The 21,017-nt window shown below is 48.3% G+C and overlaps 1 protein-coding gene across 1 annotated transcript in view; it reads right to left on the bottom strand.

Annotated features, from left to right (window-relative positions):
• Nucleotides 1-21,017, bottom strand: part of AGAP1 (ArfGAP with GTPase domain, ankyrin repeat and PH domain 1) — a 625,487-nt gene that overhangs the window by 67,064 nt on the left and 537,406 nt on the right. Inside the window, exons 12-14 of the mRNA XM_019628311.1 lie at nt 17,866-18,020; nt 14,126-14,216; nt 11,006-11,228 (exon numbers count right to left, since the gene is read on the bottom strand). Coding sequence (XP_019483856.1) covers nt 11,006-11,228; nt 14,126-14,216; nt 17,866-18,020 — 469 coding nt within the window. The remainder of the gene's footprint in view (nt 1-11,005; nt 11,229-14,125; nt 14,217-17,865; nt 18,021-21,017) is intronic.

The raw sequence follows: 21,017 nt of genomic DNA, 5'->3' as shown, positions 1-21,017 counted from the left end.
CAGCGTGCTGTCAGGGCTCGCCCTTGTTGTAGCGTGTACGGTACTTCACTCCTTTTTGTGTCTGAATAATATTCCACGGTTACGGATAGGCCAGCTTTCGTTTATCCATTTTCATTTGGTGGATATTTTGGTTTCTTTTCACTTTTTTCGCTATTATAAATAATGCTGCTGTGAACATGTGTGTACAAATTTTTGTATGGACATATGTTTTCATTTCTCTTAGGTGTAGACTTCGGAGAAGAATTGCTGGGCCATATGGTAACGCTGTGTCTAACTTTCAGAGGAGCCGCCAGCGTTTTCCAAAGTGGCTGTGTCATTTAATATTCTCACTGGAAGTACGTGAGGGTTCCAGTTTTTCCACGTTGATCCCAACATGTGCCACTGTCTTTCTTTTCTATTATATCCATCCTCGTGGGTTTGATTTGCATTTCCCTAATGAGTAATGATGTCTGATTTCACATCTTTCATGTGCTCATTGGCTATTTATAAATCTTCTTTAGAGAAATGTCTATTTAGATTCTTTGCACATTTAAAAATTGAGTTTTCTTCTACTGCTGAGTTGCACACATTTAAAAATATATTTTGGATACTAACCTACTGGATATATGATTTTCAAGTATTTTCACTCATTCTGTGTGTATTTTTACTTTCTTGATATTGTCTTTTGAAGCATTAAAATTTTTAACTTTGATGAAGTACAATTTATCTATTTCTTCTGTTGCTTGTGCTTTAGCTATCATAAAGATTTACTTCTCTGTTTCCTTCTAAAAGTTTCATAGTTTCAATTTTTATACTTAGGTCTTTGATTCATTTGGAGTTAACTTTTGTACATGGTATATCTTCGTTCTTGTGTGCACATCCACTTGTTAAAAAGGCTATTCTTTCCCCACTGACTTGTCTTAGCATCTCTGTTGAAAATCAATTAACCCTAGATGTACGGGCTTACTTCAGGACTGTCAATTCTATTCCGCTGATTTATATGTCTGTTCTCATGCCAGGACCACAGTCTCGGATTACTGTAGTTTTCTAGAAAGTTTTGAAATCAGGACATATGAGTCTTCCAATTATTTTTTTTTCAAGATTGTTTTGCCTGAGGGGCCTCCTGATTTCCATATACATGGAGAAGCAGCTTGTCCACGTCTGTGAAAAAAAAAGCATTCGTGATTCTGAAAGGGACTGTGTTGTATCCATACATCAATTTGGGGAGTTTTACTTATCTTAACAACTTTAGGGCTTCCAATCCACAAACATAGACATCTTGCCAATTGTTTAGGTTTTCTTTCATTTCTTCCAATGATGCTTTGTGGTTTTCAGTACACAGGTTAAATGTATTCCTCAGCACATTATTCTTTCTGATGCTGTTATAATTGAAATTATGTCCTTAGTTTCATTTAGAATTGTCGATTGATCATGTACAGAGAAACACATCTGAATTTTGTATATTGATCCTGTATCCTTCAATGTTGGTGAACTCATTTAGTATTAACTCTAATAGTTTATTGTAGGTTCCTTCAGATTTTTTACATACAAAAACATACCATCTGCAAATAGTTTTACCTCTTCCTTCCTAATCTGGATGCCTTTGGTTTCTTTTCCTTGCGTAATTCCCGCGTTAGAACCAATGTTGAACTGAAGTGGTGACAGTGGACATCCTTGTCTTGTTCCTGATCTTAGGGGGAACGCTTTTAGTGCTGTCCCATTAAGTATGATGTCAGCTGTGCGTCTTTCACAGATGCCCTTTACCAGGTTGAGGTAGAGTCCTTTTATTCCTAGTTTGCTGAGTGTTCGTACCATGAAAGGGTATAGATTTTCGTCAGATGCATTTTTTATTCTATCAATGTGTTATATGACATTGATTTGACTTTTGTGTATTGAACCAACCTTGCATTCCTGGGAAAAAAAAGACATTTTGATCTTAGTGTATAATTATCTTACTGGAGCCAGACACTGAGACACTCTCTGTAGGTTCGAACACTTGCTGGGATGGTACCCTGGAGGTGCCAGGCCATACCAGAGTCAGTAATGAAAGTGGACACATACCTGAGTCTCTAGAAATCAGATATCAAGTTCAAGGGCTTGGTCTAAGATAGGGAGGGGGCTCCCAGGAAGTGTTGTGGACATTTGTTTACACTGCTTGGAGTACACCAATGCTTCCCAAACTTTACTGTGCATAAGAATCACGTACAGTGATAACACATCGCGGGGCCCCACCCCAGAGATACTGATTGGGCAGGCTTGGGGTGGGGCTTGAGAACGCGCATTTCTAGGTGATGCTGACGCTGTAATAAACCACTCTACAGATACAAAGCACAATACAGTTACACCTTATATATCAGCAGACCCTCCCCAGAGCGTGAGAGGTCACGGGCCACTTGTGTCTCTCACCGCCAGCATGCAAAACCTAGGTACAAAGCTGATTGTGTTTTCCAGATAAAAAGGATCCCAGAAAACTTCATAAACAGTTTTCTTTTAGTGTTAAATCTACATGATTAACTGGGTGGAAATAATGCCTAGTCTCATCTTACAAATCAGAAAACACTGTGGTTTTTAAAAACTTAAAATTGCAGGAGATGCTGGCCATGCAACTGAACTAGACATCCTCTGGCCAGCTCCACATTTCATCAGGCAGATGATATACGTGCAAAGCTGTCTGCAATACAAGCCGAACATTTCCAACCGGCAGTGTTGGGTCAGGGACATGCAGAGAGGTTGGTTCAGGCAGGAGGACACGGTTACACGAAAAGTTAGGGCTCGAACCCCATGCTTATGTCGGCTAAACCAGATATTTAGAGGCCTCAGCACTGTTTTCCACAGAAGCTCTAAAGACCAGCTACAGAGAATTAAGACTTTGGAATCATGACTGTGTGACTTAAAAGGCCAGGTTTGCCACATGAACGCGAACTAAAATGAATGATGCTTTGTTACTCTTATTTAAGTACCATGAGTGAGGCTACTACAGATTTTGTAAGTGGAAAGACATTGTAGTTATGTTATTATACATAATGAACTTCCACTAGTTATACGCATATATACAGAGACACAACAGTTAGCAAGAGTATGAGCTGGGGCCACGGGGAGGAGAGGGAAGGGGCACTGGCGAACAAACGGTGTCTCGATGCTACGCTGACCACTGGGTTTGGCCCTGTGACACGGAGCAGGAGACGGGCAGGAGCGAAGGACCAAGGATGGATTTCAGGAGTCAGACCCCGGGTTCGAGCGATCGCTTCCTTGTCCCGTGTGACCCTGGACAAATGACTCAAGGGCCTTAACTGCACGTTCTTCCTCTAAAAAACGTCCCGTGTGACCCTGGACAAATGACTCAAGGGCCTTAACTGCACGTTCTTCCTCTAAAAAACGGGAATCGTCTCGTGTCATCGGATGGCTCCGTGCTAAGGAGAAGCACACAGTGCACTGTGAAACCTGGACACAGGCTTGTTCCTGTGTCCTTCATTATTAGGAAGAAGAAAGCAGAACAGGTCCTCAGAAGAGAGAAAGTTTCTAGGGCAAAATGATCAAAACACCACCGAAAGCAATGACCCTTTGGAAATGCTCCTGTGTTGGAGGAATCAAAACAGAGGCAGCTGTCGTCAAGAGTATTTATAGGCCCGTGTTTAGAATGTCTTCCGCGACACGTAATTCAAGCCTGAGCAGGTTCACCTACATGTTATATTCCTTTACGGATGCTCAGCAATGAACAGAGGCTTACACATGGTCAGGGCACCTTGAGGACAGCTGATGCTCGCCGATGACTTGCATTTTCATCTACCAGTGACAATAAAATGTCTTAAAAAAACCAAAACCAAAACCAAAACCAAAACCAATCCTTAATTGTCCCCAACGGCTATATTTCCGAGAGTAAATGATCGGGATTTTCAACTCACGACAGACCCCTGTTGCAAAGCTGACTCCCAGTACACATTTGGTCTCCTGCAAGATCAAATATGTACCTGGGGTCTGTGCGCAGCAGGAGGCTGTAATGAACCGACAGCATGTTTGTCCATCTGGTTCAAAGGCAAATGGGGGCACGGTTATCCTTTAAAAAGGGATCCTCTTTTGCTCAACCTTATGGAGAATCGTCTTAAATTCGCCTTTCTTATAATTAGAGATGCTGTGACTTATAACTTAAGAGCTTCTTATAACTGAGAGCTTCATCGGCGAGCAGGGAGGCTGAACATGGGTTCCTGCCAAGCTCCCTGGCCGCGGCTGACTGGACGAACTGCTATCTGTTGTCAGCTGTAACCTATAGTTATTATTTTTGAGGCAGTGTTAACGCACTTGCACTTCTCATTTGCACATTTTCCTAACTGGCTTAATATTTATAGTGGAATATTTCTGATCTGGGCTCAGAGCTCTGGTAAACTCAAGCGCATTTAGCAACGTGCTAAAGAGGATCATCCCGTCACGAAGGGTCCCTAAGTGAGTCGTGGCTCTTGGAGTCTGACTCCAAGCTGGCCTGGAAGCGCGATGAGAAGTCGCTAAAACATCTTACGTAAAAGCTGCGGTCCCCAAGCAGCAGTTGTATTTGCAGAGCCGGGGCCGTATAAACTTTACTGGCAGTTAATGTCACTCCTGCACACAGACGGCATGCCCGCAAACCCCCGGCTCCTTGGCGCCCGCCACTGTCGTCCCTTGTTCAGGACGCTGTCCCTGCCTGGCCGGGAGGCCAGGAGGCTGGGCCGGGGCAGGCCCGCTGACAGGCGCATCACGATGACAGAAATTCACTCTGAGTTGCAATTAGTGGCACTGTCATTTTCGGGGGCTCCTGCCAATTAATTAAGCCTGTCAAACAGGGAGACCGCAGCGCTCACATGATAATTTATATTGGAAGAGATGAGCCTCACGGAGCACAGCGACTTCTCCACTAACAGAACACCCCCTCAGAGTGCTGGAATAAATAAGAGAAACTAAATAAAACAAAACAACAGAAAAATGTGCGTGGGGGTGGGGGCGGTCTGCGCGAGGGAAGAAGAAAGTTCAGCTAGCTGTCCTTGTTATGACTGTAACTCTGATCGCAGGAGTAGAAGACAGGCTGATTAAAACTCCCAACGAGCCCCCAGCTCCCTGAACCCTCTGCGTGCGTCCGGGATGATAGAATCAGAGGAGTTTATTCATACCATTAAGCCCCAGAGAACTTAATTGAAAGAAGAGCACAGCCCGGACCTTGACAAGCGGGAGGTCACAGTAATTGCTGCCGGACATACTTAACATTAAGATAATCAGGCCATTAATTACCCTTTGGATCATTAAATCAGCCAGTTGCAAAATGAAATTTCTGCCTCTATTACTCACTTGAGAGACCACAGGGGTGGCCTTTAATTTATCAGGGAGCTTGAGATACAAAGGCTGGGGCTGGGGGAGGGCAGGCGGGGAGGGGGACCGGCGGTGGCGGTGACGCAGGGCAGGGCATCCGTCGGCCATGCTCGGTGATCGCGGCAAATTAACTAGGCAAGATAACCTCCGCTTCCAAAGGCAGAAGCTGGGGGTATGTAAATAGATGAGGGCAGACAGGGGGATCAGAGTCTGCACACCACTTAGCAGGATAATAAAGGAAATCATCCTTGATTATCAGTGCTAATTTGGACACTGCCGGTAGCTTGTTATGCGTGTTCTGAGTAGCATTTAATTAATTCAATTGCTTGTTAATGAGGGAAGTGGCATGTGGGGAGCAGATGTCACCCAACTGCAGATGGGTTCTGGTCATCGCTGCAAAGTCCTTTTTTTTTTTCCTTCTATTTCTCCCTCTGCCCATTTTCTTTTCTTTTCTTCCTTTCTTTCCTTTTTTTTTTTTAAAGAAAGAAAATAGGAAAAGGTTTCAAGCATAGAGGAGCACTCAAAAGAGACAAAACATTGACCTCGGCGGGCCAAGAACTGTTGAAAAATAATAAGATGAGACAATCCTGGGGCTGGGGCTGTGGGTACGCGTGTTCCCTGAGGCCCCATTTGGAACAGGGCATGTCTACGCCAGAAATTTTAGCCTGAGATTACTATTTTGTGATCTTATGATCAAACCCAACGAGACAAAGACACGGCCAAGTGGTGCTGCTTTTAATATCTCAGAGTTAGCGGTGGGGCTCCAATTATTTTCAGTTTGGATACATTTCCCCTTTATCAATACCTCCCTGTGCATAAATAAGATGAAAGTGGCCTCGCAGAATCAAAAAGAGCCGGAACTCGGATCACTGGGTGGGCGGACTTGCCCCGTCTGGAAGTGTGCGGCAGCCTCTCCCACGCGGATTTTTGGCGTCCGGCCCCAAGTCTTCCTCCCGAAGTGACATCTTTTCATAAGTTAAAGGCAAGAGGGGAGTTTAGGTGCGCAGGCGAACTGACAAATAATGACAGGGAGAGAAAGGATGCCGAAAGAGGGACAAGGATGCCTGCCAAACCAGCAGATTCCACGTGGGAGGGGTGACTTCAGCTGGGCTTCGGGCGTCTCGCAAGGGCTCCTCGTGCAACACAGCTCCCCACTTCCAGCTCCTCGGATTTCCTGGACTACATCGGCAGGCTCCCAAACCGCCATGTACATAAGCTACCCGTGCTCACATGCCGTAGGGGCGGATCCCTGCAGAAAGGACCAAAGGGCCAAGCGCCGGGACACAGAGACACAGAGATGGGAGGGAGAGGAAGGGGGAAACCTGCCGAGGGGAACGCGGCAGAGGGCTCAGCGCAGTCCTGGCAGTCAATCCTGACCGCTCCTAAGTGGGCCGGGGCTCAGGGTGAAGAACGACCCGCCACCCGCCACTCGGAGGCAGTCCAGCCCTTCGAGCCCCCCTGCCTGGCCGAGGGTGAGAGGGGGTACACGCAGGCTTGTGGAGATGGCTTTGCTGTGCGCTGGAAACGGCCAAGTCCCAGGCTCACTCAGAAACACGAGGCACTCTGAGGCCCTGAGGTAGCAAGGGCACCTGACAGGTGTATCCCAGGCGCTCCCTGTCACTCATTCCTTTGCTCATTCATTCACTCAACAAGCAGGCACGTGACTGTTTCAGACGACTCTTGACCTCTGAGCTTATTATTCTTTCATTTGAAAGGGTCACCGAGGAGCTCGGCGACTGACTTCTCCCTTGGGTCACAACACGCGTCGTCACACTGGAACCAGAGCCCTGCCTGGCTGCCCCAGACCCCGGGGTCCACGTGTGCACAGCAACAAACGATGTGGCACCACACACAAACCCACAGGCTGTGTCCTCAGGGCCAGCAAACTGCCGCTCCTAGAGCCCCGAAAGCCTAGTCGACGCTGTTGCTGCCTCCGCCCTACGTCAGCACCCCCATTTAAAATCAGTATTTTAAGCATGTGCTTAAATGGTATCAATAGCAATTAGAGCGGGGACTTCTGATTCCACCCCAGATGTGGTTAATTGTTATAGCATCGATCTCCCACACATGCGCCTTTCTCCAAATTAAACCTCCTTTACAGACGGGGAGTGAAGGACACCCTCTCCCCTCCTGTGACAATAAATTTAATATCGAATGCACTGGAAAAAATGGCAGTTGTTGCAGAATCCATCCAAAAAGATTTTTTTTTTCTTCTTCCTGGGAGTAATTAAAAGATGCTTTCCTTGACTAATGATGGCCGGTTTAGGAATAGGAAGTCAATACGGCTTTGGCGCCGTCAGCTTCGATTGATCACAATGCTGTTCAAGTTTGAACGGCAGTTCTCAGGGTGGCTGAGCATGGCTGGAACCAATTATGAGCCGTCCGAAGCTGCCGTAATCAGGGAGCAGGGGCTATAAGCAGAGAGCGGGCCAGCCAGCTGGCCAGAGGCGCCTGCTCTGAACTCACCCGCGGGTCTGGGGGACGCCAGGGCGCGGCGGTTTCCGAGGGCCGACCGGCTGTTTCTCTGGAGAAGGATCTGCCCTGTGCCACATCCCCATGGTGCTGGTGTGTGTGTGTGTGTTTGGGGGGCAGGAACAACACATTTCTAATTATATTCCACTGTCAGAATGAATCTTCTGAACAAGATGGAATGGACTGGAGTGTCTCAGGAAAACAGCTGGGCCCTTTTTCAGAGAATTAGACTGTATGCATCGCACTTGGCTTTTCCTTGGATAGAGATAAACATGTATTAAAACGTTTCAGTTTAGTGTTACCTTAGGGCCACATTACAAGAAGCCTCCAGCCGTTTCTACCAACAACCACGGGTTCTGCAGAGACCAAAGCGGAGTGGTGGGGAGGGGGTGTCTGTCCTTCTGATCCTGACCAGATACCCATTCTCGCATCCTGGAATGAGGCCCCTATGGAGATTCTAGCCCACACCTTGAGCTTTTCAGTTCTATTTGAGGGAACTGCAGAAGTAGTGAAGGTGGCTGGTGTCTGGGTTACACTACGACCCTGTGTTGCTTGTATTTTCTACAGTGTATCTAAGGTTGGCATACGTCCCACCAGGACCACAGCCTTCCGACTGGCCTCCTCGCCTCGTCTCCACCCCTTCCCAGAACACTGCTAGCAGCCTTTGTGCCTCTCGGCAACAGGCGGAACATGTGAACACGAACACAGAAACAGACCCAACACCTCACCCTCTGGCCACCCCCAGAGTGGCTGTAATACCACTGCCCCAGCTCAGAGGCCCCGGCCCATCCCCACTGCTCATTTACGTGAGGAAACAGTCCCATGGGTGACTGCCCCACTGACCTCCACACTTACCCCTGAGGCGTCACATGCCTGTCCTTGCCTAGGTCCCTCCCAGCCTCCAGCCCCCTAGGCCTGGAAATCGCCCCAGATTTGAAAGTCCAGCTCAGATGTCATCCCTCCAGTGAAAGTTCCCGCGAGCACAGCGGCGGTAAGAAGCCCTCCATTCTGTGATTTCTACCCAGTCCTGGCATCCTCAGCTGGCCCTCAGACCATCCACCAACCACTGCAGAGGTATAATTATCATTTATCGCTCCTTTTCTATGAGAGGGCGCTCAATGAATATTGGCTGAATTTAATTAAAAACAGAACTCCCTGGCAGAATCAGAAAAGGCACAGAGTGCTATACAGTTCTCACACGTGTTTCTCTCCTTAGAGACAGACAGATTTGGAATCACCAGGTGACCACACCCACCCCCATCACCTCGAGGAGGGGCAGCTCTTTAGGGAAGTGTGTGTGACTGACTGCAGGACAGGTGGGGTTTAAGGGGCAGTCACTCCATTTGTGAGAAAGGAAGACTGAAATGGTTCTAAAATATAAAGACATCATGTGCATAGCACTAGATGGGCGAGAACGGAGCACACGCGAGAGCTTGGTTCACGTGCAAGCGAGAACTGAAGCCCACCTGTACACAGTCTTCACTTATGAAGGAAGATAACACGGATGTAAAATATTTACCAGTTAAAAAATTAATCCGCATCTTTCTAAAAAACAAAAACAAAAACCAAAACCCAGTAAAACGCACCAAAGCCATAAATAAAACACACACACACACACACACACACACACACACACACACACACATAAACCCCCCACATCTTTGTTTCCAATCTTTCTCAATTCTCCTAATTAGGACAGATGAAAAACAAACTTTTCTAATTCATGATACTAACAACAGTATACACGCTCCTTTTACACATACATAAGAAAGTGCATGAAGTTAATTTTTCCAACTTATTTTGATTTCCTGCACTCATACAGAATTCAATGTCTACTCGTTTTTCCCTTTCAGACCAAAACATCCTTCAGGAAAACTATAGCTATGAAACAATGGATATTAAAACACGAATCAATCTTGTAAGAATGTCCCTGGTTGGTGACCTGGCTGATTTCCATGTCAATGTTAAACAAATCGAGATAAATAATTTAAAAAAGTGTATCAGTTCTTCAGTTTGTAAGGAAGTTGCCCACATTTACATCGCATGCTAGAACTCGCCTACTGAGCACACGCAGCAAACCTGTCGTGGTAAACAGATACCTTTGCGCACCTTTCTTACGCCCCGCCCTTCCCCTCCCAGCCGGGCCCCGCCCCTCACCACCGCGCCCCGCCTTTCCCCACCCCCACAGAACACCTAACGTGAAGAGCGGGACTAATAATACACTAACTTCATTCTCTAAAGTGAACCGAAGGTGGCACCACAAATTCATTTTTCAGTGTTGAGGGAACAGTCCACCCACTGCCCGCAGTTATTGTCACTTAGCGGGACAAACCCATTTCTTATCCTTCACGTGTGGCCCAACCACAGGCGGCCTTTGGACTTCCTGTTGTCTGAGCGCCAGCAAAACACATCAGAGAAATTGAAGCAGTGCTAGTGTTGGGAGACCGCCTCTCCCTTCATTTCTCGGCACACCTGGGAAGGGGATGCTGAAAGGGAGGCCCACGCCCTGCTTAAGGCGGGGGAGATGCACCCCGGCCGCCCCTTCTTCAAACACCGCAGGGATGGACCGTCCTTTCTGCAGCTACGAAACAGGTTTCCCCAGAAGACACGCCATTTCATCCCCTCTTAGGTACATTAAATATGTATGTGCACTCAAAAACGGTTTATAATAGCTGTAAATGAAAAATGGGAAACTAAATGGCCTCAAAATAAATGCGTTTTTTAACACTGGGTAAAAATTAACGGTAATGAGAAGTCACCATACATTACACCATACTTGGCTGATTAAATGTTTAGAAAATAAAGTATATTTGTTTCCATAAACACTCATTTGTGTGTGCGCGCACAGGAGCCAACTGAGTACACGCTTATCAAAGATGTTAGAATAACAAAATTAAAGAATCAAAAATCCCTAATTGGTGTTACAGCACAGCTTACGCCTATTAGGAATGTATTAATTAAAGTGATATATTCATAAGGTTATAAGCTTAATATATTTCTAAGAAGGGGAGAGGAATCCCCAAGGTGTAAAACAAACATAAAAAATTAAGGAGTGTGAATTATCCTCGTCTGTTGAAGACCAATTTGAAACACAATTTCCATGCTGTCCTCATTAGCATTCCTACAGGTTGCCAGGGCAGTGGCAACTGTGCCTGTCATTAAGGTCATTTCCAGTTGTCTGCTGGCGAGACGCCCTGTGGCCACCCCCTCCCCTGGGTCCTACCTTGTGGAGTCCAGTGAAGGCTTCGTCCGCCCCTGGCTGTTCTCCTCCCAGATGCTGTTGGCCAGCTCATTCCCAATGGCTGACATCACCTTGATAAGCTCGATGGGCCAGTCGTCCAGGTCCAGAGACCGCACTCGAGAAAGGTGGGTGCCAAGATTCCGGTGGATCCCTGAGCACTCGATACACATGAGGGCCCCGAAGTTCAAACTGGCCCAGTTAGGATCTGTGGGAAGAGGGACAGGTACCACTTGCGGTCATGTCATCATCGCTCACCCCCTGCCCTGAGGATCTGAGCAACGAAACGGCCAGTCAGACTTCACACCCAGATCTCTTCCCTAGAATCACATGGCTTGAAAACATGTCCCAGCCAGTACATGGTACTGGGTTAGGTGTCTCAAAAGATTGGGCATGTTGGTGGCAACTTTTAAATATCTGGCTTTGGCCAAAGCCTTGGAATTCCCCACACTTTCTGACACTTCCAAGCAGCAGTCCCCTCGAGAGGGCAGATGCACATGAAAAAAAATCATGCGTGACTTGGTGTCCACTGTGAATGGCAGCTGACAGCGTGGTGATGGACAGCTGGGTCATTCCCAAAGCTAGAATGTCCCTCACAACCGCCTCTGTAACCACGGGCACATCCACGTTGTCAATAGTCACGTGATGGGCGTGTTTGCAAATTTCAAAGATGAAAGAGAGGCATACTAGGGTGAAAAACTATGATTTTCAGTGACATTAAGTGACACGGCATCAGTTAAGGGCACCCACTGAAGCAACTCTCGGTTTTCTATTCTCCATGGTGACAAGATGGCGGGCAGGGTCGGTCCTTCGGGAGGTCACTACCCAGCTCCACCAGCCCGGACTCGCGGGATGAACGGCCAGGGGCTTTTGTGATATCGCACCAAGAACAAGGAGCGAGGTCAGAGGAGAGCCTGGGACCCGAGTTGGATCACTCCCTGTGTGACACGGGAGACTTCTAAGACTGAGAACTTGGGCTCAGGGCTGGCTCCATGCTGGAATCTCTGCTGCTTTGTGGAGATAGGGCCGACCGTGACAGTCAGTGGCTTTCAAATCATTTAGGAACAATCAATGTTTACTCGAGGTGCACTTGAAGAGTCAACAACAACAGAACCCAGGCAGCAGACCTCATGTTTATGTTGAGTCATTCTATAGATGGCGAATGGCTGGACGCTAATTCATCAGAAATCAGCCAGCCTTTTATTTAATGTCTAATTGGTGTTCAGGAAGGCGGTGATAGCGACCACGGGGAATACATGAGAAGACAGGTCTGTGACCTCAGAGACGTTCCGTTGGGAAGAGAAAACAAATGCCCCAAATAATAATAATTTAAAAAAATAAGTAAGGAAATACACACTAGAGGTTGACGAGTATAGTGAAAAGAACAAATGTACAGGCTGCATGAGAGGGGTTTGGCCCGGGCTTGTGGGGGGTTTAGGGGAAGGGGTGGCGTGGCGAGCAGCTGGCGGAAACTCAGCGCCCCTCCACCCCGGACCCTCACCTTGTCTCCACTCCCCTCCACAGCCCGCCTTCTAACTGCCACCTCTGCTTCTGGGCCTCCATCCCCACCTTCCCCCGGAACAGGGCAGCCAGAGTCACCGGCCACCACCGTGGGCAAAACCCAAAGGACCCTGTCCAGCCGTCATCTTACTTACCTTTGCTATCCTCCCGGCAACACTGCCTTCTGATGCCATTTTGGGCAAGACCCTCCCTGGATTTTGTGCCCACCTGTCTGTGGTGCCACAGATAAGACCGACAGCTATAGGGACGTGACCTCCTCTGAGCACTCTGGGGCTGAGGCTGTTGAAGGGGTGGCCTTGCCTCTGCTCCGACAGATGGGAAAAACTTCTTAGCAACGTTCGCACCTAAGCATCACCAGCGGCAGTTCCCTAGCGACAGACTGTGGGATGCTTCCGTGTGTCTGCACTGGTGTGAGAACCCCGGGGCCTCAAAGCTCTGAGTTGTCGCCTGCCTCCATCTCCGGCGTCAGGCCCCTCACTTTCTAGTGCAGTGACTCCCAGGCACTGCACCAGGGGGAGGACCTGGGCTTGGCCCCCAGCGCTGACAACCGAGTGTGGCTGCACTTCCGCGAGCATGGCGTCAGCAGCATAGGCTGTGGAAGCACGGATCCCGTGGGGTCTACCATACTCGTGGCCAGCGGGCCTGCGCTGCAGGCCGGTCCTCGGCTCAGCCCATCTCGCCTGCCAGACCCCCAGGGCATCAGGGGTACCTCTTGGCTGTGATGCCTGAGGGAGCTGCAGTGGAGCCCCAGAGAGGACCCTGAAGGAACTGCAGAGAGGGGCTCGGGGGAGATGCAGGCTGGGGAATTTCCTAAGGCATCCTTGTTCTATAGAAAAATTAGAAAAGCCCAATCACTGACAACCCTGCCAGTCAGACACCTGGGGCTGAAACTGAAGGCATCCTTACAGGTCTTGCCCCCCAAATACCTAAAAAGCTTCACGGGGCTCTCCACTACGTTCTGCCCTAAACACTGTCTCATTTCACAGTGCGTCAGGAAGTGTCTCCATCTCCACGAAGACATTTTTACATGACTTGTTCAGTTTGCGTATGTTTCTCTGTGAGAACAGTCACCCTGGTAACGGGTCTTCCGCTTCTGCACCTTTGGGATGTTGTGACATTCGGCTCTATGGACATTTGAGGCTAATCTTTGGCCCCCGCGTCCCTGGCTTAGCTCCCGGAGGTACCCGGCCAGAGAGAGGGGACAAGCACTCAGGGGGGCTTCCTGTGCACGCTGCCAAACCGCCCTGTGGGGTCTTTGCAGTTCTCCGTCCGTGTAGGAATGGTGCGTTTTCCAGAACTTTTGCCCACACTGGCTGTTCTGCCTTAAAAATTAAAAAGCCTTCATCAATGTGTCATCCACTCGTGTCCTTAGCCTCAGTCCCTACAGCAGGCGGCAGAGAGGACTCAACTCCTACACGACTGCTGAGTTTGTCATCTGGGAAACACGACTGGCCACCAGACACTGCATTTCCTCCCTACACACAGGGCCATGGGGCTGCAGGATCTGAACGAGCCAGACGTGGGGCCCCTGCAGTTCCGGCTTCGTCAGACCACCCGCCGCCCGCTTTCCCGGCGCCCACTTACTCTGGGTCTCGCAGTCCACACAGTGGGAATTCCCTCGGACGTTTCGTATCGACTGCAAGGCCACGGCCTCACTCTGGCTTGTCAGCCGGGACTGCACATAGAGGAAGACACGCAAACGTAAAATGTAAGCACTCTGAGAGAAATGTTCATATTTACTAACAACGTCAGGTTAACAATCAAATGGACTGCGAGCAAATATAGGCCAAGGGCGATGTCAAACAATTACTCCTCTGCTTTAGGGGAAAGGGTAAGTGATGGAGAACGCATTATGCACCGCAGGAAACATCCCATGTCAAGACTTATCTGCTGAGACCGACTCTTCCAGACACGAGAACAAAGGTAAGTTCTGGATCATTTGTGAATGAACGTGGACAGAGAATGTGATTGGTTAATGTACTTTTATTGTTGTGTGTCTACTTGGTATGAAGATTAGAAAATGAAACAGAAATAATTTGCTTATAAGCGAAGTCTGAGGCTTAATCAGCACGGGGTGTGATCAAAAACTACGGTGAGTGCTGCTGCCGAGTGCCATCCAACGGAAAGGCAGGGATCTTCAATATGGGAAGTGGCACACTGAACCTAAGTAACAGTGTGTGACAAGTTTCAACTTGTTTGGTGCAGTCAGTCGGTGTGAGCTACAGTTGAGAGAAGATGTGTTTTAAAGTGTGCCATAAATCATCCTCCACTATGACAATGCTCTGTGTCACACATCGCTTCTGGTAAGACAATTTCTGTCAAATAAAAACATCACGGTGTGTCCTCATCCACCTTATTCACCGGATCTGGCACCGTGTGACTTCTGGTTCTTCCCCAAAGTCAAAATGATTCAGGACATCGAGGCAGCCACGACAGCACAACTAAAGACACTCACGAAAGAGGACTTCCAGAACTGCTTCAGAAAGTGGCAAGAACGATGAGATAAGTGTGATTGAAGCGAGGGGGAGTATTTTGAGGGAGATTAATGACAATGTGTCTTTTACTGTAATGTTTTTTTTTTTAGATTTTTATTGGGGAATTGGGGGAGGGGACTAGTGTTGGGGAATAGGGGAAGGGGAACAGACAAGTTGCTGTCCTTTCATTCCTCAGTCTAACTGTGGAAGATGTCGCTTCACTGGCCCATGTTGGTATTATCATTGCACGCTTCCCGGGTGAGGCAGTTGCTTGCCGGCCACTGGATGGCCGTTCACGGCAGCTCACAGCAGCTGCCAGCCACTCAAGGTAGCTAATGGCAGCCCACTGCAGTAGGGGCTTCAGCGTACGCTGCTGCTGGAGACTCAGGGCAGCCCAGCTCCAGGTCGAGCTGTTGTTCAGCATCTTAGCTGTAGAGGGCAGTGTCACTGGCCCTCATGTGGGATCGGAACCGGGGCCCTGCTGCCCAGAGCTGGTCCCCAAGCCAGCTCTTAACCAACACGCCACTCGGCTGGCCCCAACACCATCATTTTAAATGGCTACTTAATATTCCACTTACGATGACTTATTTATGACGTTCACTTTGATGGACATTTAGGTTGTTTCCAATTTTCTTCTCTTGTAAACTGCTAAATCTTTGCATGTGTTTATGATTACTTACTAAGGATAAATTCCTGGAAGCTGAGGTGTTAGGTAAAAGGATATATGTATACTGTTTTTAAGGCTTATGCCGCATATGTTTAATATTGGGTTGTCGGAAAAGTCATGACGCGTTTTTGCAACGAAAAACAGAAAAAACACGTCATGACTTTTCCAACAACCCAATATAATGGTTAAAGCCAAATAAATTTCAGAAGACACTTAGAATAAGTTTGATTTTCGTATAAGGATTCTTCATAAATTGAACCATCTCACGTCAAATTGTTTGACATGGAACAATTTATTGCTTACCACCTAATAATAAATTATAATTTATTAATTGCTACTGCCTAATAGCATAATGTTTCATTGGGGGTTTATTTCCTTTGGTTAGATACCCAAGTATTCAAAGTATGTTGAACAATTTATATTGGCACCTGGAGTGTGTGTGCACGTGCACAGGGATGTGTCTGTCTGCCTACCTGTATCATTGATGTATCTGTCTGCCTACCTGTATCATTTCTGTGGCATATGGATGTATACGGATGTCTACACCCACCTCCCACTCTGAATTACCCACAGGCGGCTAACATTCCTTAAAGCTCACTCTCAGCCGAGTCTGTGTTTTGCCCTCAGGCTATCCCTGTGGCTATTACTTCCATGCTGTACACTGTCACACCTGTTCAGCAGGCACCCGAGGTGAACAGGTGTGGTTCTGCCTTCCTGAGTCTGCCCAGGGACAGCGCCCGCCTGAGTGCACACGGCTAGCGGGAGAAAAAGGGCCACATTTTAAGGCTGCTGTGTGTGTGTGCATCAGGCCCAGGGGTGATGCTGCCTGTTTGCACAGAGAGCGGGAAGAGCCCGGCCAGGCGTGAGAAGAGCTGATGCTCTCGGGTCCTCCTGAGTCTGGCTGATGTGGCATGGATTTAGTCTGACCCGAGACACGCTGACCTTATACAAAATTTGGAGCTGTGCCTGTCTGTTTGGCGACACAGGCCCTCCTCACTCCTGTTCTGAGACTCAATTCCCCTGCTGTGTGGGTGACATGTCGTCGCTCCCCATCGGCAAGGAGACCCGGGAGCACCGTCTGTGGCTGCGGGACTCATTAAGCCGAGGTGCTTGGAAATGAAAGGCAGCGAGTCTCCCCACCTTGGGTATAAAACAGCTTTAAAAAAGAGAAGCAAATTACATTATAATAATAATGACTGTGGTCTGGTTTACCCTGGTTAAAGAGGGTAATAAAATAAGACACTCCATCTTCCTGAAAGATAGACTCCTCTTAATGACAAGGCTGGACATAAATCATTGGCAGAAATTTCTTTAAATTGTTTCAAATGAAACTGTAGGTCGTTTTTGCTTTCAGTTCCCAGTTGATCATAGTTTGAAAAATCAAAACGCTCTCCAAGATGCTAAGATATCCCAGAAAAGGGGTGAAAAACATCCAAGCATTAAAATAATGAAATTTGAAGGAATCTTTAATGGCAAAAAGAAAATGGGAAAAATGACTTTTGTATAAGGAATATCACTGGGCAGGAATCAAGAAAATGCTGGTTAAAGCCTCCCCCCTGGCCCCCCCCCCCCCCCCAAACAAATGCAAAATAATTACCTGTAATTATTGACTAAAACACACACCAGGCTTTATCAGCAGAGTTTAGAAAATGCCCACTGTATCTTCTCTAATTCCCTGTATCTCATACGCGTGTCTACTTTTCCCGTCTGTAACAAGAATCAGTTTCTAACTTGATATGGATTTGAATTTCGAGCATTTATGAGAACAGTGTATCTTTTTAGTCTGCATCTCTTTTTCTGAGTGCATTCTACCTAAAACAGAAATAAATGTGGATGCATATGTGATAAGAGTCCAAAAGATTCCATCCTGTATGATAAAAAAGGTTTGTGCTTTACATTTGGGATTCGTTGAGAGTAAAGATTTAAAATGGGATATTCTGTCCTACGAACATGGTTAAGCTAGGATACGAGTATATGATACTGGATACAAATCGACACAAAGTGTTTCTTATCTTTTCCATTATTTCACTTTTTGCTCAAAAAGAATACCAGGGCCTTGTCAATCACACATATCCTATGACGCTCTCCCCTCCCTTGGGCATCACGCTCGGCCTCTGTCTATTTCCTTTTAATGATCAGCGGCTCTTGATTTTGGGGGGCGGCCTGCTAAGGGCCTTCCTTACCTTATTCTTGCTGCTTTCGCACGACTGCAAGCTGGCGAGGATCTGGCTCTCGATGGCCTGGACCCACGCGTCTCGCTCTTCATATGTGGTGGCTTCAAAGTGCCACGTCTGGCCAGTGAGGGACACGATGATAAACTCAAAGTTTTCTTCTTGTTCTGAAACACAGAGTGGTGGGGATGAAGAGTTTAGCTTTCATGCGACCGCGGCCCCTCTGCCAGCCCTCTGCCATGAAAGTGTCTTTGGGTTCAATCGCACCTGCATGGGGCTGGCGGCACACAGAGCACAGAGTTGCATCTACGGACCTGCAAACACTCGAGATCTGGTTCCTACAGCCAGCCCGGCTCAGCTCGGTTTCGATCAAGGCCCAGGGGATGAGGAAATGAAAGATGGCGTGTGATGTCAGTGCCTCTGTGTGGACAGGGCGACTTAGGGAAACAACATTGTAACTTACTGCTGACCACTGATATCTGCGGGATGCAAAGTAAGTTAATGCTGCGAATCTCAGGGTACAGTCTGGATTTCTCTGGAAGCCTCTGTGTACATCCATAGATACACCTGCAAAGAGGGGTGCCTGGGGCTTCTGCTCGCCGTCGGCGGAAGACCCTGTTCCAGTGCGGAAGGGTTTAATACTTTCGTCTTCAGACCGGGACAGCGCGCGGGGTCCCAGGCGATTTGAAGGCGCTTCACAGCCGCCATGGGGCGACCGGAGCGGGAAGAGCCGGGCCTGCCTCAAATCCTGCTGCTCCGCTGGCCACGACGGGCCCTATGGACAAGTTTCGGACCCCTCCGACGCCGTTTGTCACCCTTGCTATGGGGGAAAAGGCCACCTGCTTCATCATGTGTCCCACTGGCTAAATGACATGGACAAACTCAGGCCAACACAAGGCCTGGGCCACGGGGGACACTCTGTAAATGTCGGCATTTGTCCTGTTTTCTCATCTACCCCCTGGTCCTGCTACAGGAACAAAGGGGGAGGGCGCCACCTATAATCAGCATAACCAGTCACAAACAACCACTGGGAAACCGCAGCTGGATTTCCAGGCGCCACAGCTCATGTGATTCATAGTTTGCAATCACGGCCTGTGAACGACTTCATTACATCACCTGGTGAGCACCTGCTATTAATAATGATAATAACCCGCCGACCTACCTAGCTGACCACTGCTTCAGTTAATTATCATCTCACCACTGGCACACAGTCACCCAGCTCACTCGCCCACCGCACGAGCCTCCCACCAAGCACCCCTCACGCCCCGGCCCCGGCCCCTGACCTCTGCTGGGCTCCCAGGGCCCTGTCTCAGCAGGCGCCCTTTCACCTCTGGACAAGGAAGCCCACTGAGCTCACCTCCGAATGTCCAGCCGTCCTCGCCTCCTTCCCTTTAGTGTCAGAGAGAAGCAGCCCCACCCTGTGGCTGAGCCCTCCCGCCTGATCCCATGGATCCCAGAGGGTGGGGACAGGGCAGGAAGGGGACACGCTTGTCCTTCCTAAGACTCAGCCAGGTCTGGGGAATGGTTTCGCTACACCACCACCCGTTGCCATGGAAACGAGGCCACACCACTTTTGCACAGAATCTTTCCATGCTCTGATAATAAAGGTCTTGTGTTCTACGTAAACTCAGCGTCAGTGATCTTTTAGAATTGAACCTCCTGGGGAGTTGGGCTTAAATCTGTGAACTAGCCCCACAGGGAACAGGGACACAGGGAAGGTGGGCACATCCTTTCGCACAACCAGTGGTGGAGGGCTTCTATCCGTGTGCCAGCCCTAGGGAGCGTGAATGACGTTTCTCTTGACAAGAGGGTCCACTGGGGCTGTGGGCAAGTGTAGGTCAGCCCCCCACTCCGCCCCGCCGGAAGGGGCCAAGCTGAGCCTCACTTAGAAAGGCCATTGGGAGTGTAGAAAGTGAGGGAGTCACAGGAAACTCTACCCCAATCTACTGGGCTCTGAAGTCAACCATTATGCAGAATACCCCAACTGCTATGGAAAAAGAAGGTGGGGGGAAGGCTGGGGGAGGGGTGTCTGCAGGCCTCTCCCCACCCCAGTAATGTCTTTGGACACGGAGGACTTGTTGGGCTTTTCACTTAAAAATTGGCTGTGACTTTCAAATAGGTATCCCATGGCTAACCAGAAATCATACCTTGTAACTATTGGCTAAGACACTATCTGTGGAATTTAAGAGGCCCAGCTTCCTGACTCACCGGCTTTTATGTCTTAATCCTACGAATGATAAGCTTTTCTATAAGAATTCCTGCAAGATAGTGCTCCCCAGTTCATGTGTTTTACGCAAAACTGTCCTAGTGAACTGACACGCAAGGCAAGGGAGAATTACAGAAGTCACAGTGAGACCACCAGGCAAACCTGCTAATTCGGGGCTGGGAAGTGACGTCTGTTGACTAGATCTCCTGAACAGCCTCCTGCTTCTGTTAATCTGTGAAGTTCAAACGCACATTCAAAAGCTCCCTGAACTTACTGGACCTTTCAGGGAAAACAATTACAATCATGAGCTTCCCGGTGACATTTCTGCACAACTGGTCTGCTGTAAACCTTTCCCGTTCCAATTTCTACCCAGAATCCTGCGCTACATCCACTGGAACTAAAGTGCAAGACCTAAGCTCGCTTTGCCTGATGTAGGGCTCAGTCACCGGCGGTGAGCCCCTCCCGGATGTGCAGGCTTCCAGCACGCAGGAGACAGTCTGCTCTCTGTGTCTACGTCATGGGGAAGGAACACACAAACTCTCAGATGACTGAACGTCAGGCACTGAAAACATGGAGGCCTGCAGCACAGGGATGTCTGCAGTTTCTGTCTCATTCCAACGCAGTCCTTGTCCTGGGCGCCCTCCACTGAGATCCTCTCAATGCTTCATGCTAAAACCGAACTTCCAAATTAAAGTGCTAACGGACAGTCTGGCTTTGCCCTATTAATTATGTAAACAAAATTTACCTATGCGTGCAAAACCTGCTTGCGGGAACACACGTATGTAAGCATTCACAGGACCATCAGAATGCCTTCCTTGCAAATTTCCAAATGTATGTGCTCTACAGTATCTATTCTGTGGCTTCCCAATCAATCCCCTTAAAAATCAATCCCATCGCCTATTTTCTCCTACTTAACCTGGACACAAGTTTCCTTTTCTAGTATCTTCTGTGTCACTAC

The sequence above is a fragment of the Hipposideros armiger genome, unplaced genomic scaffold (genome assembly GCF_001890085.2).
Source record: "Hipposideros armiger isolate ML-2016 unplaced genomic scaffold, ASM189008v1 scaffold_17, whole genome shotgun sequence".
Taxonomy (NCBI): Eukaryota; Metazoa; Chordata; class Mammalia; order Chiroptera; family Hipposideridae; genus Hipposideros; species Hipposideros armiger.
Note: the sequence above shows the minus strand (reverse complement) of the source record. Positions and strands in the feature narration are given on the sequence as shown.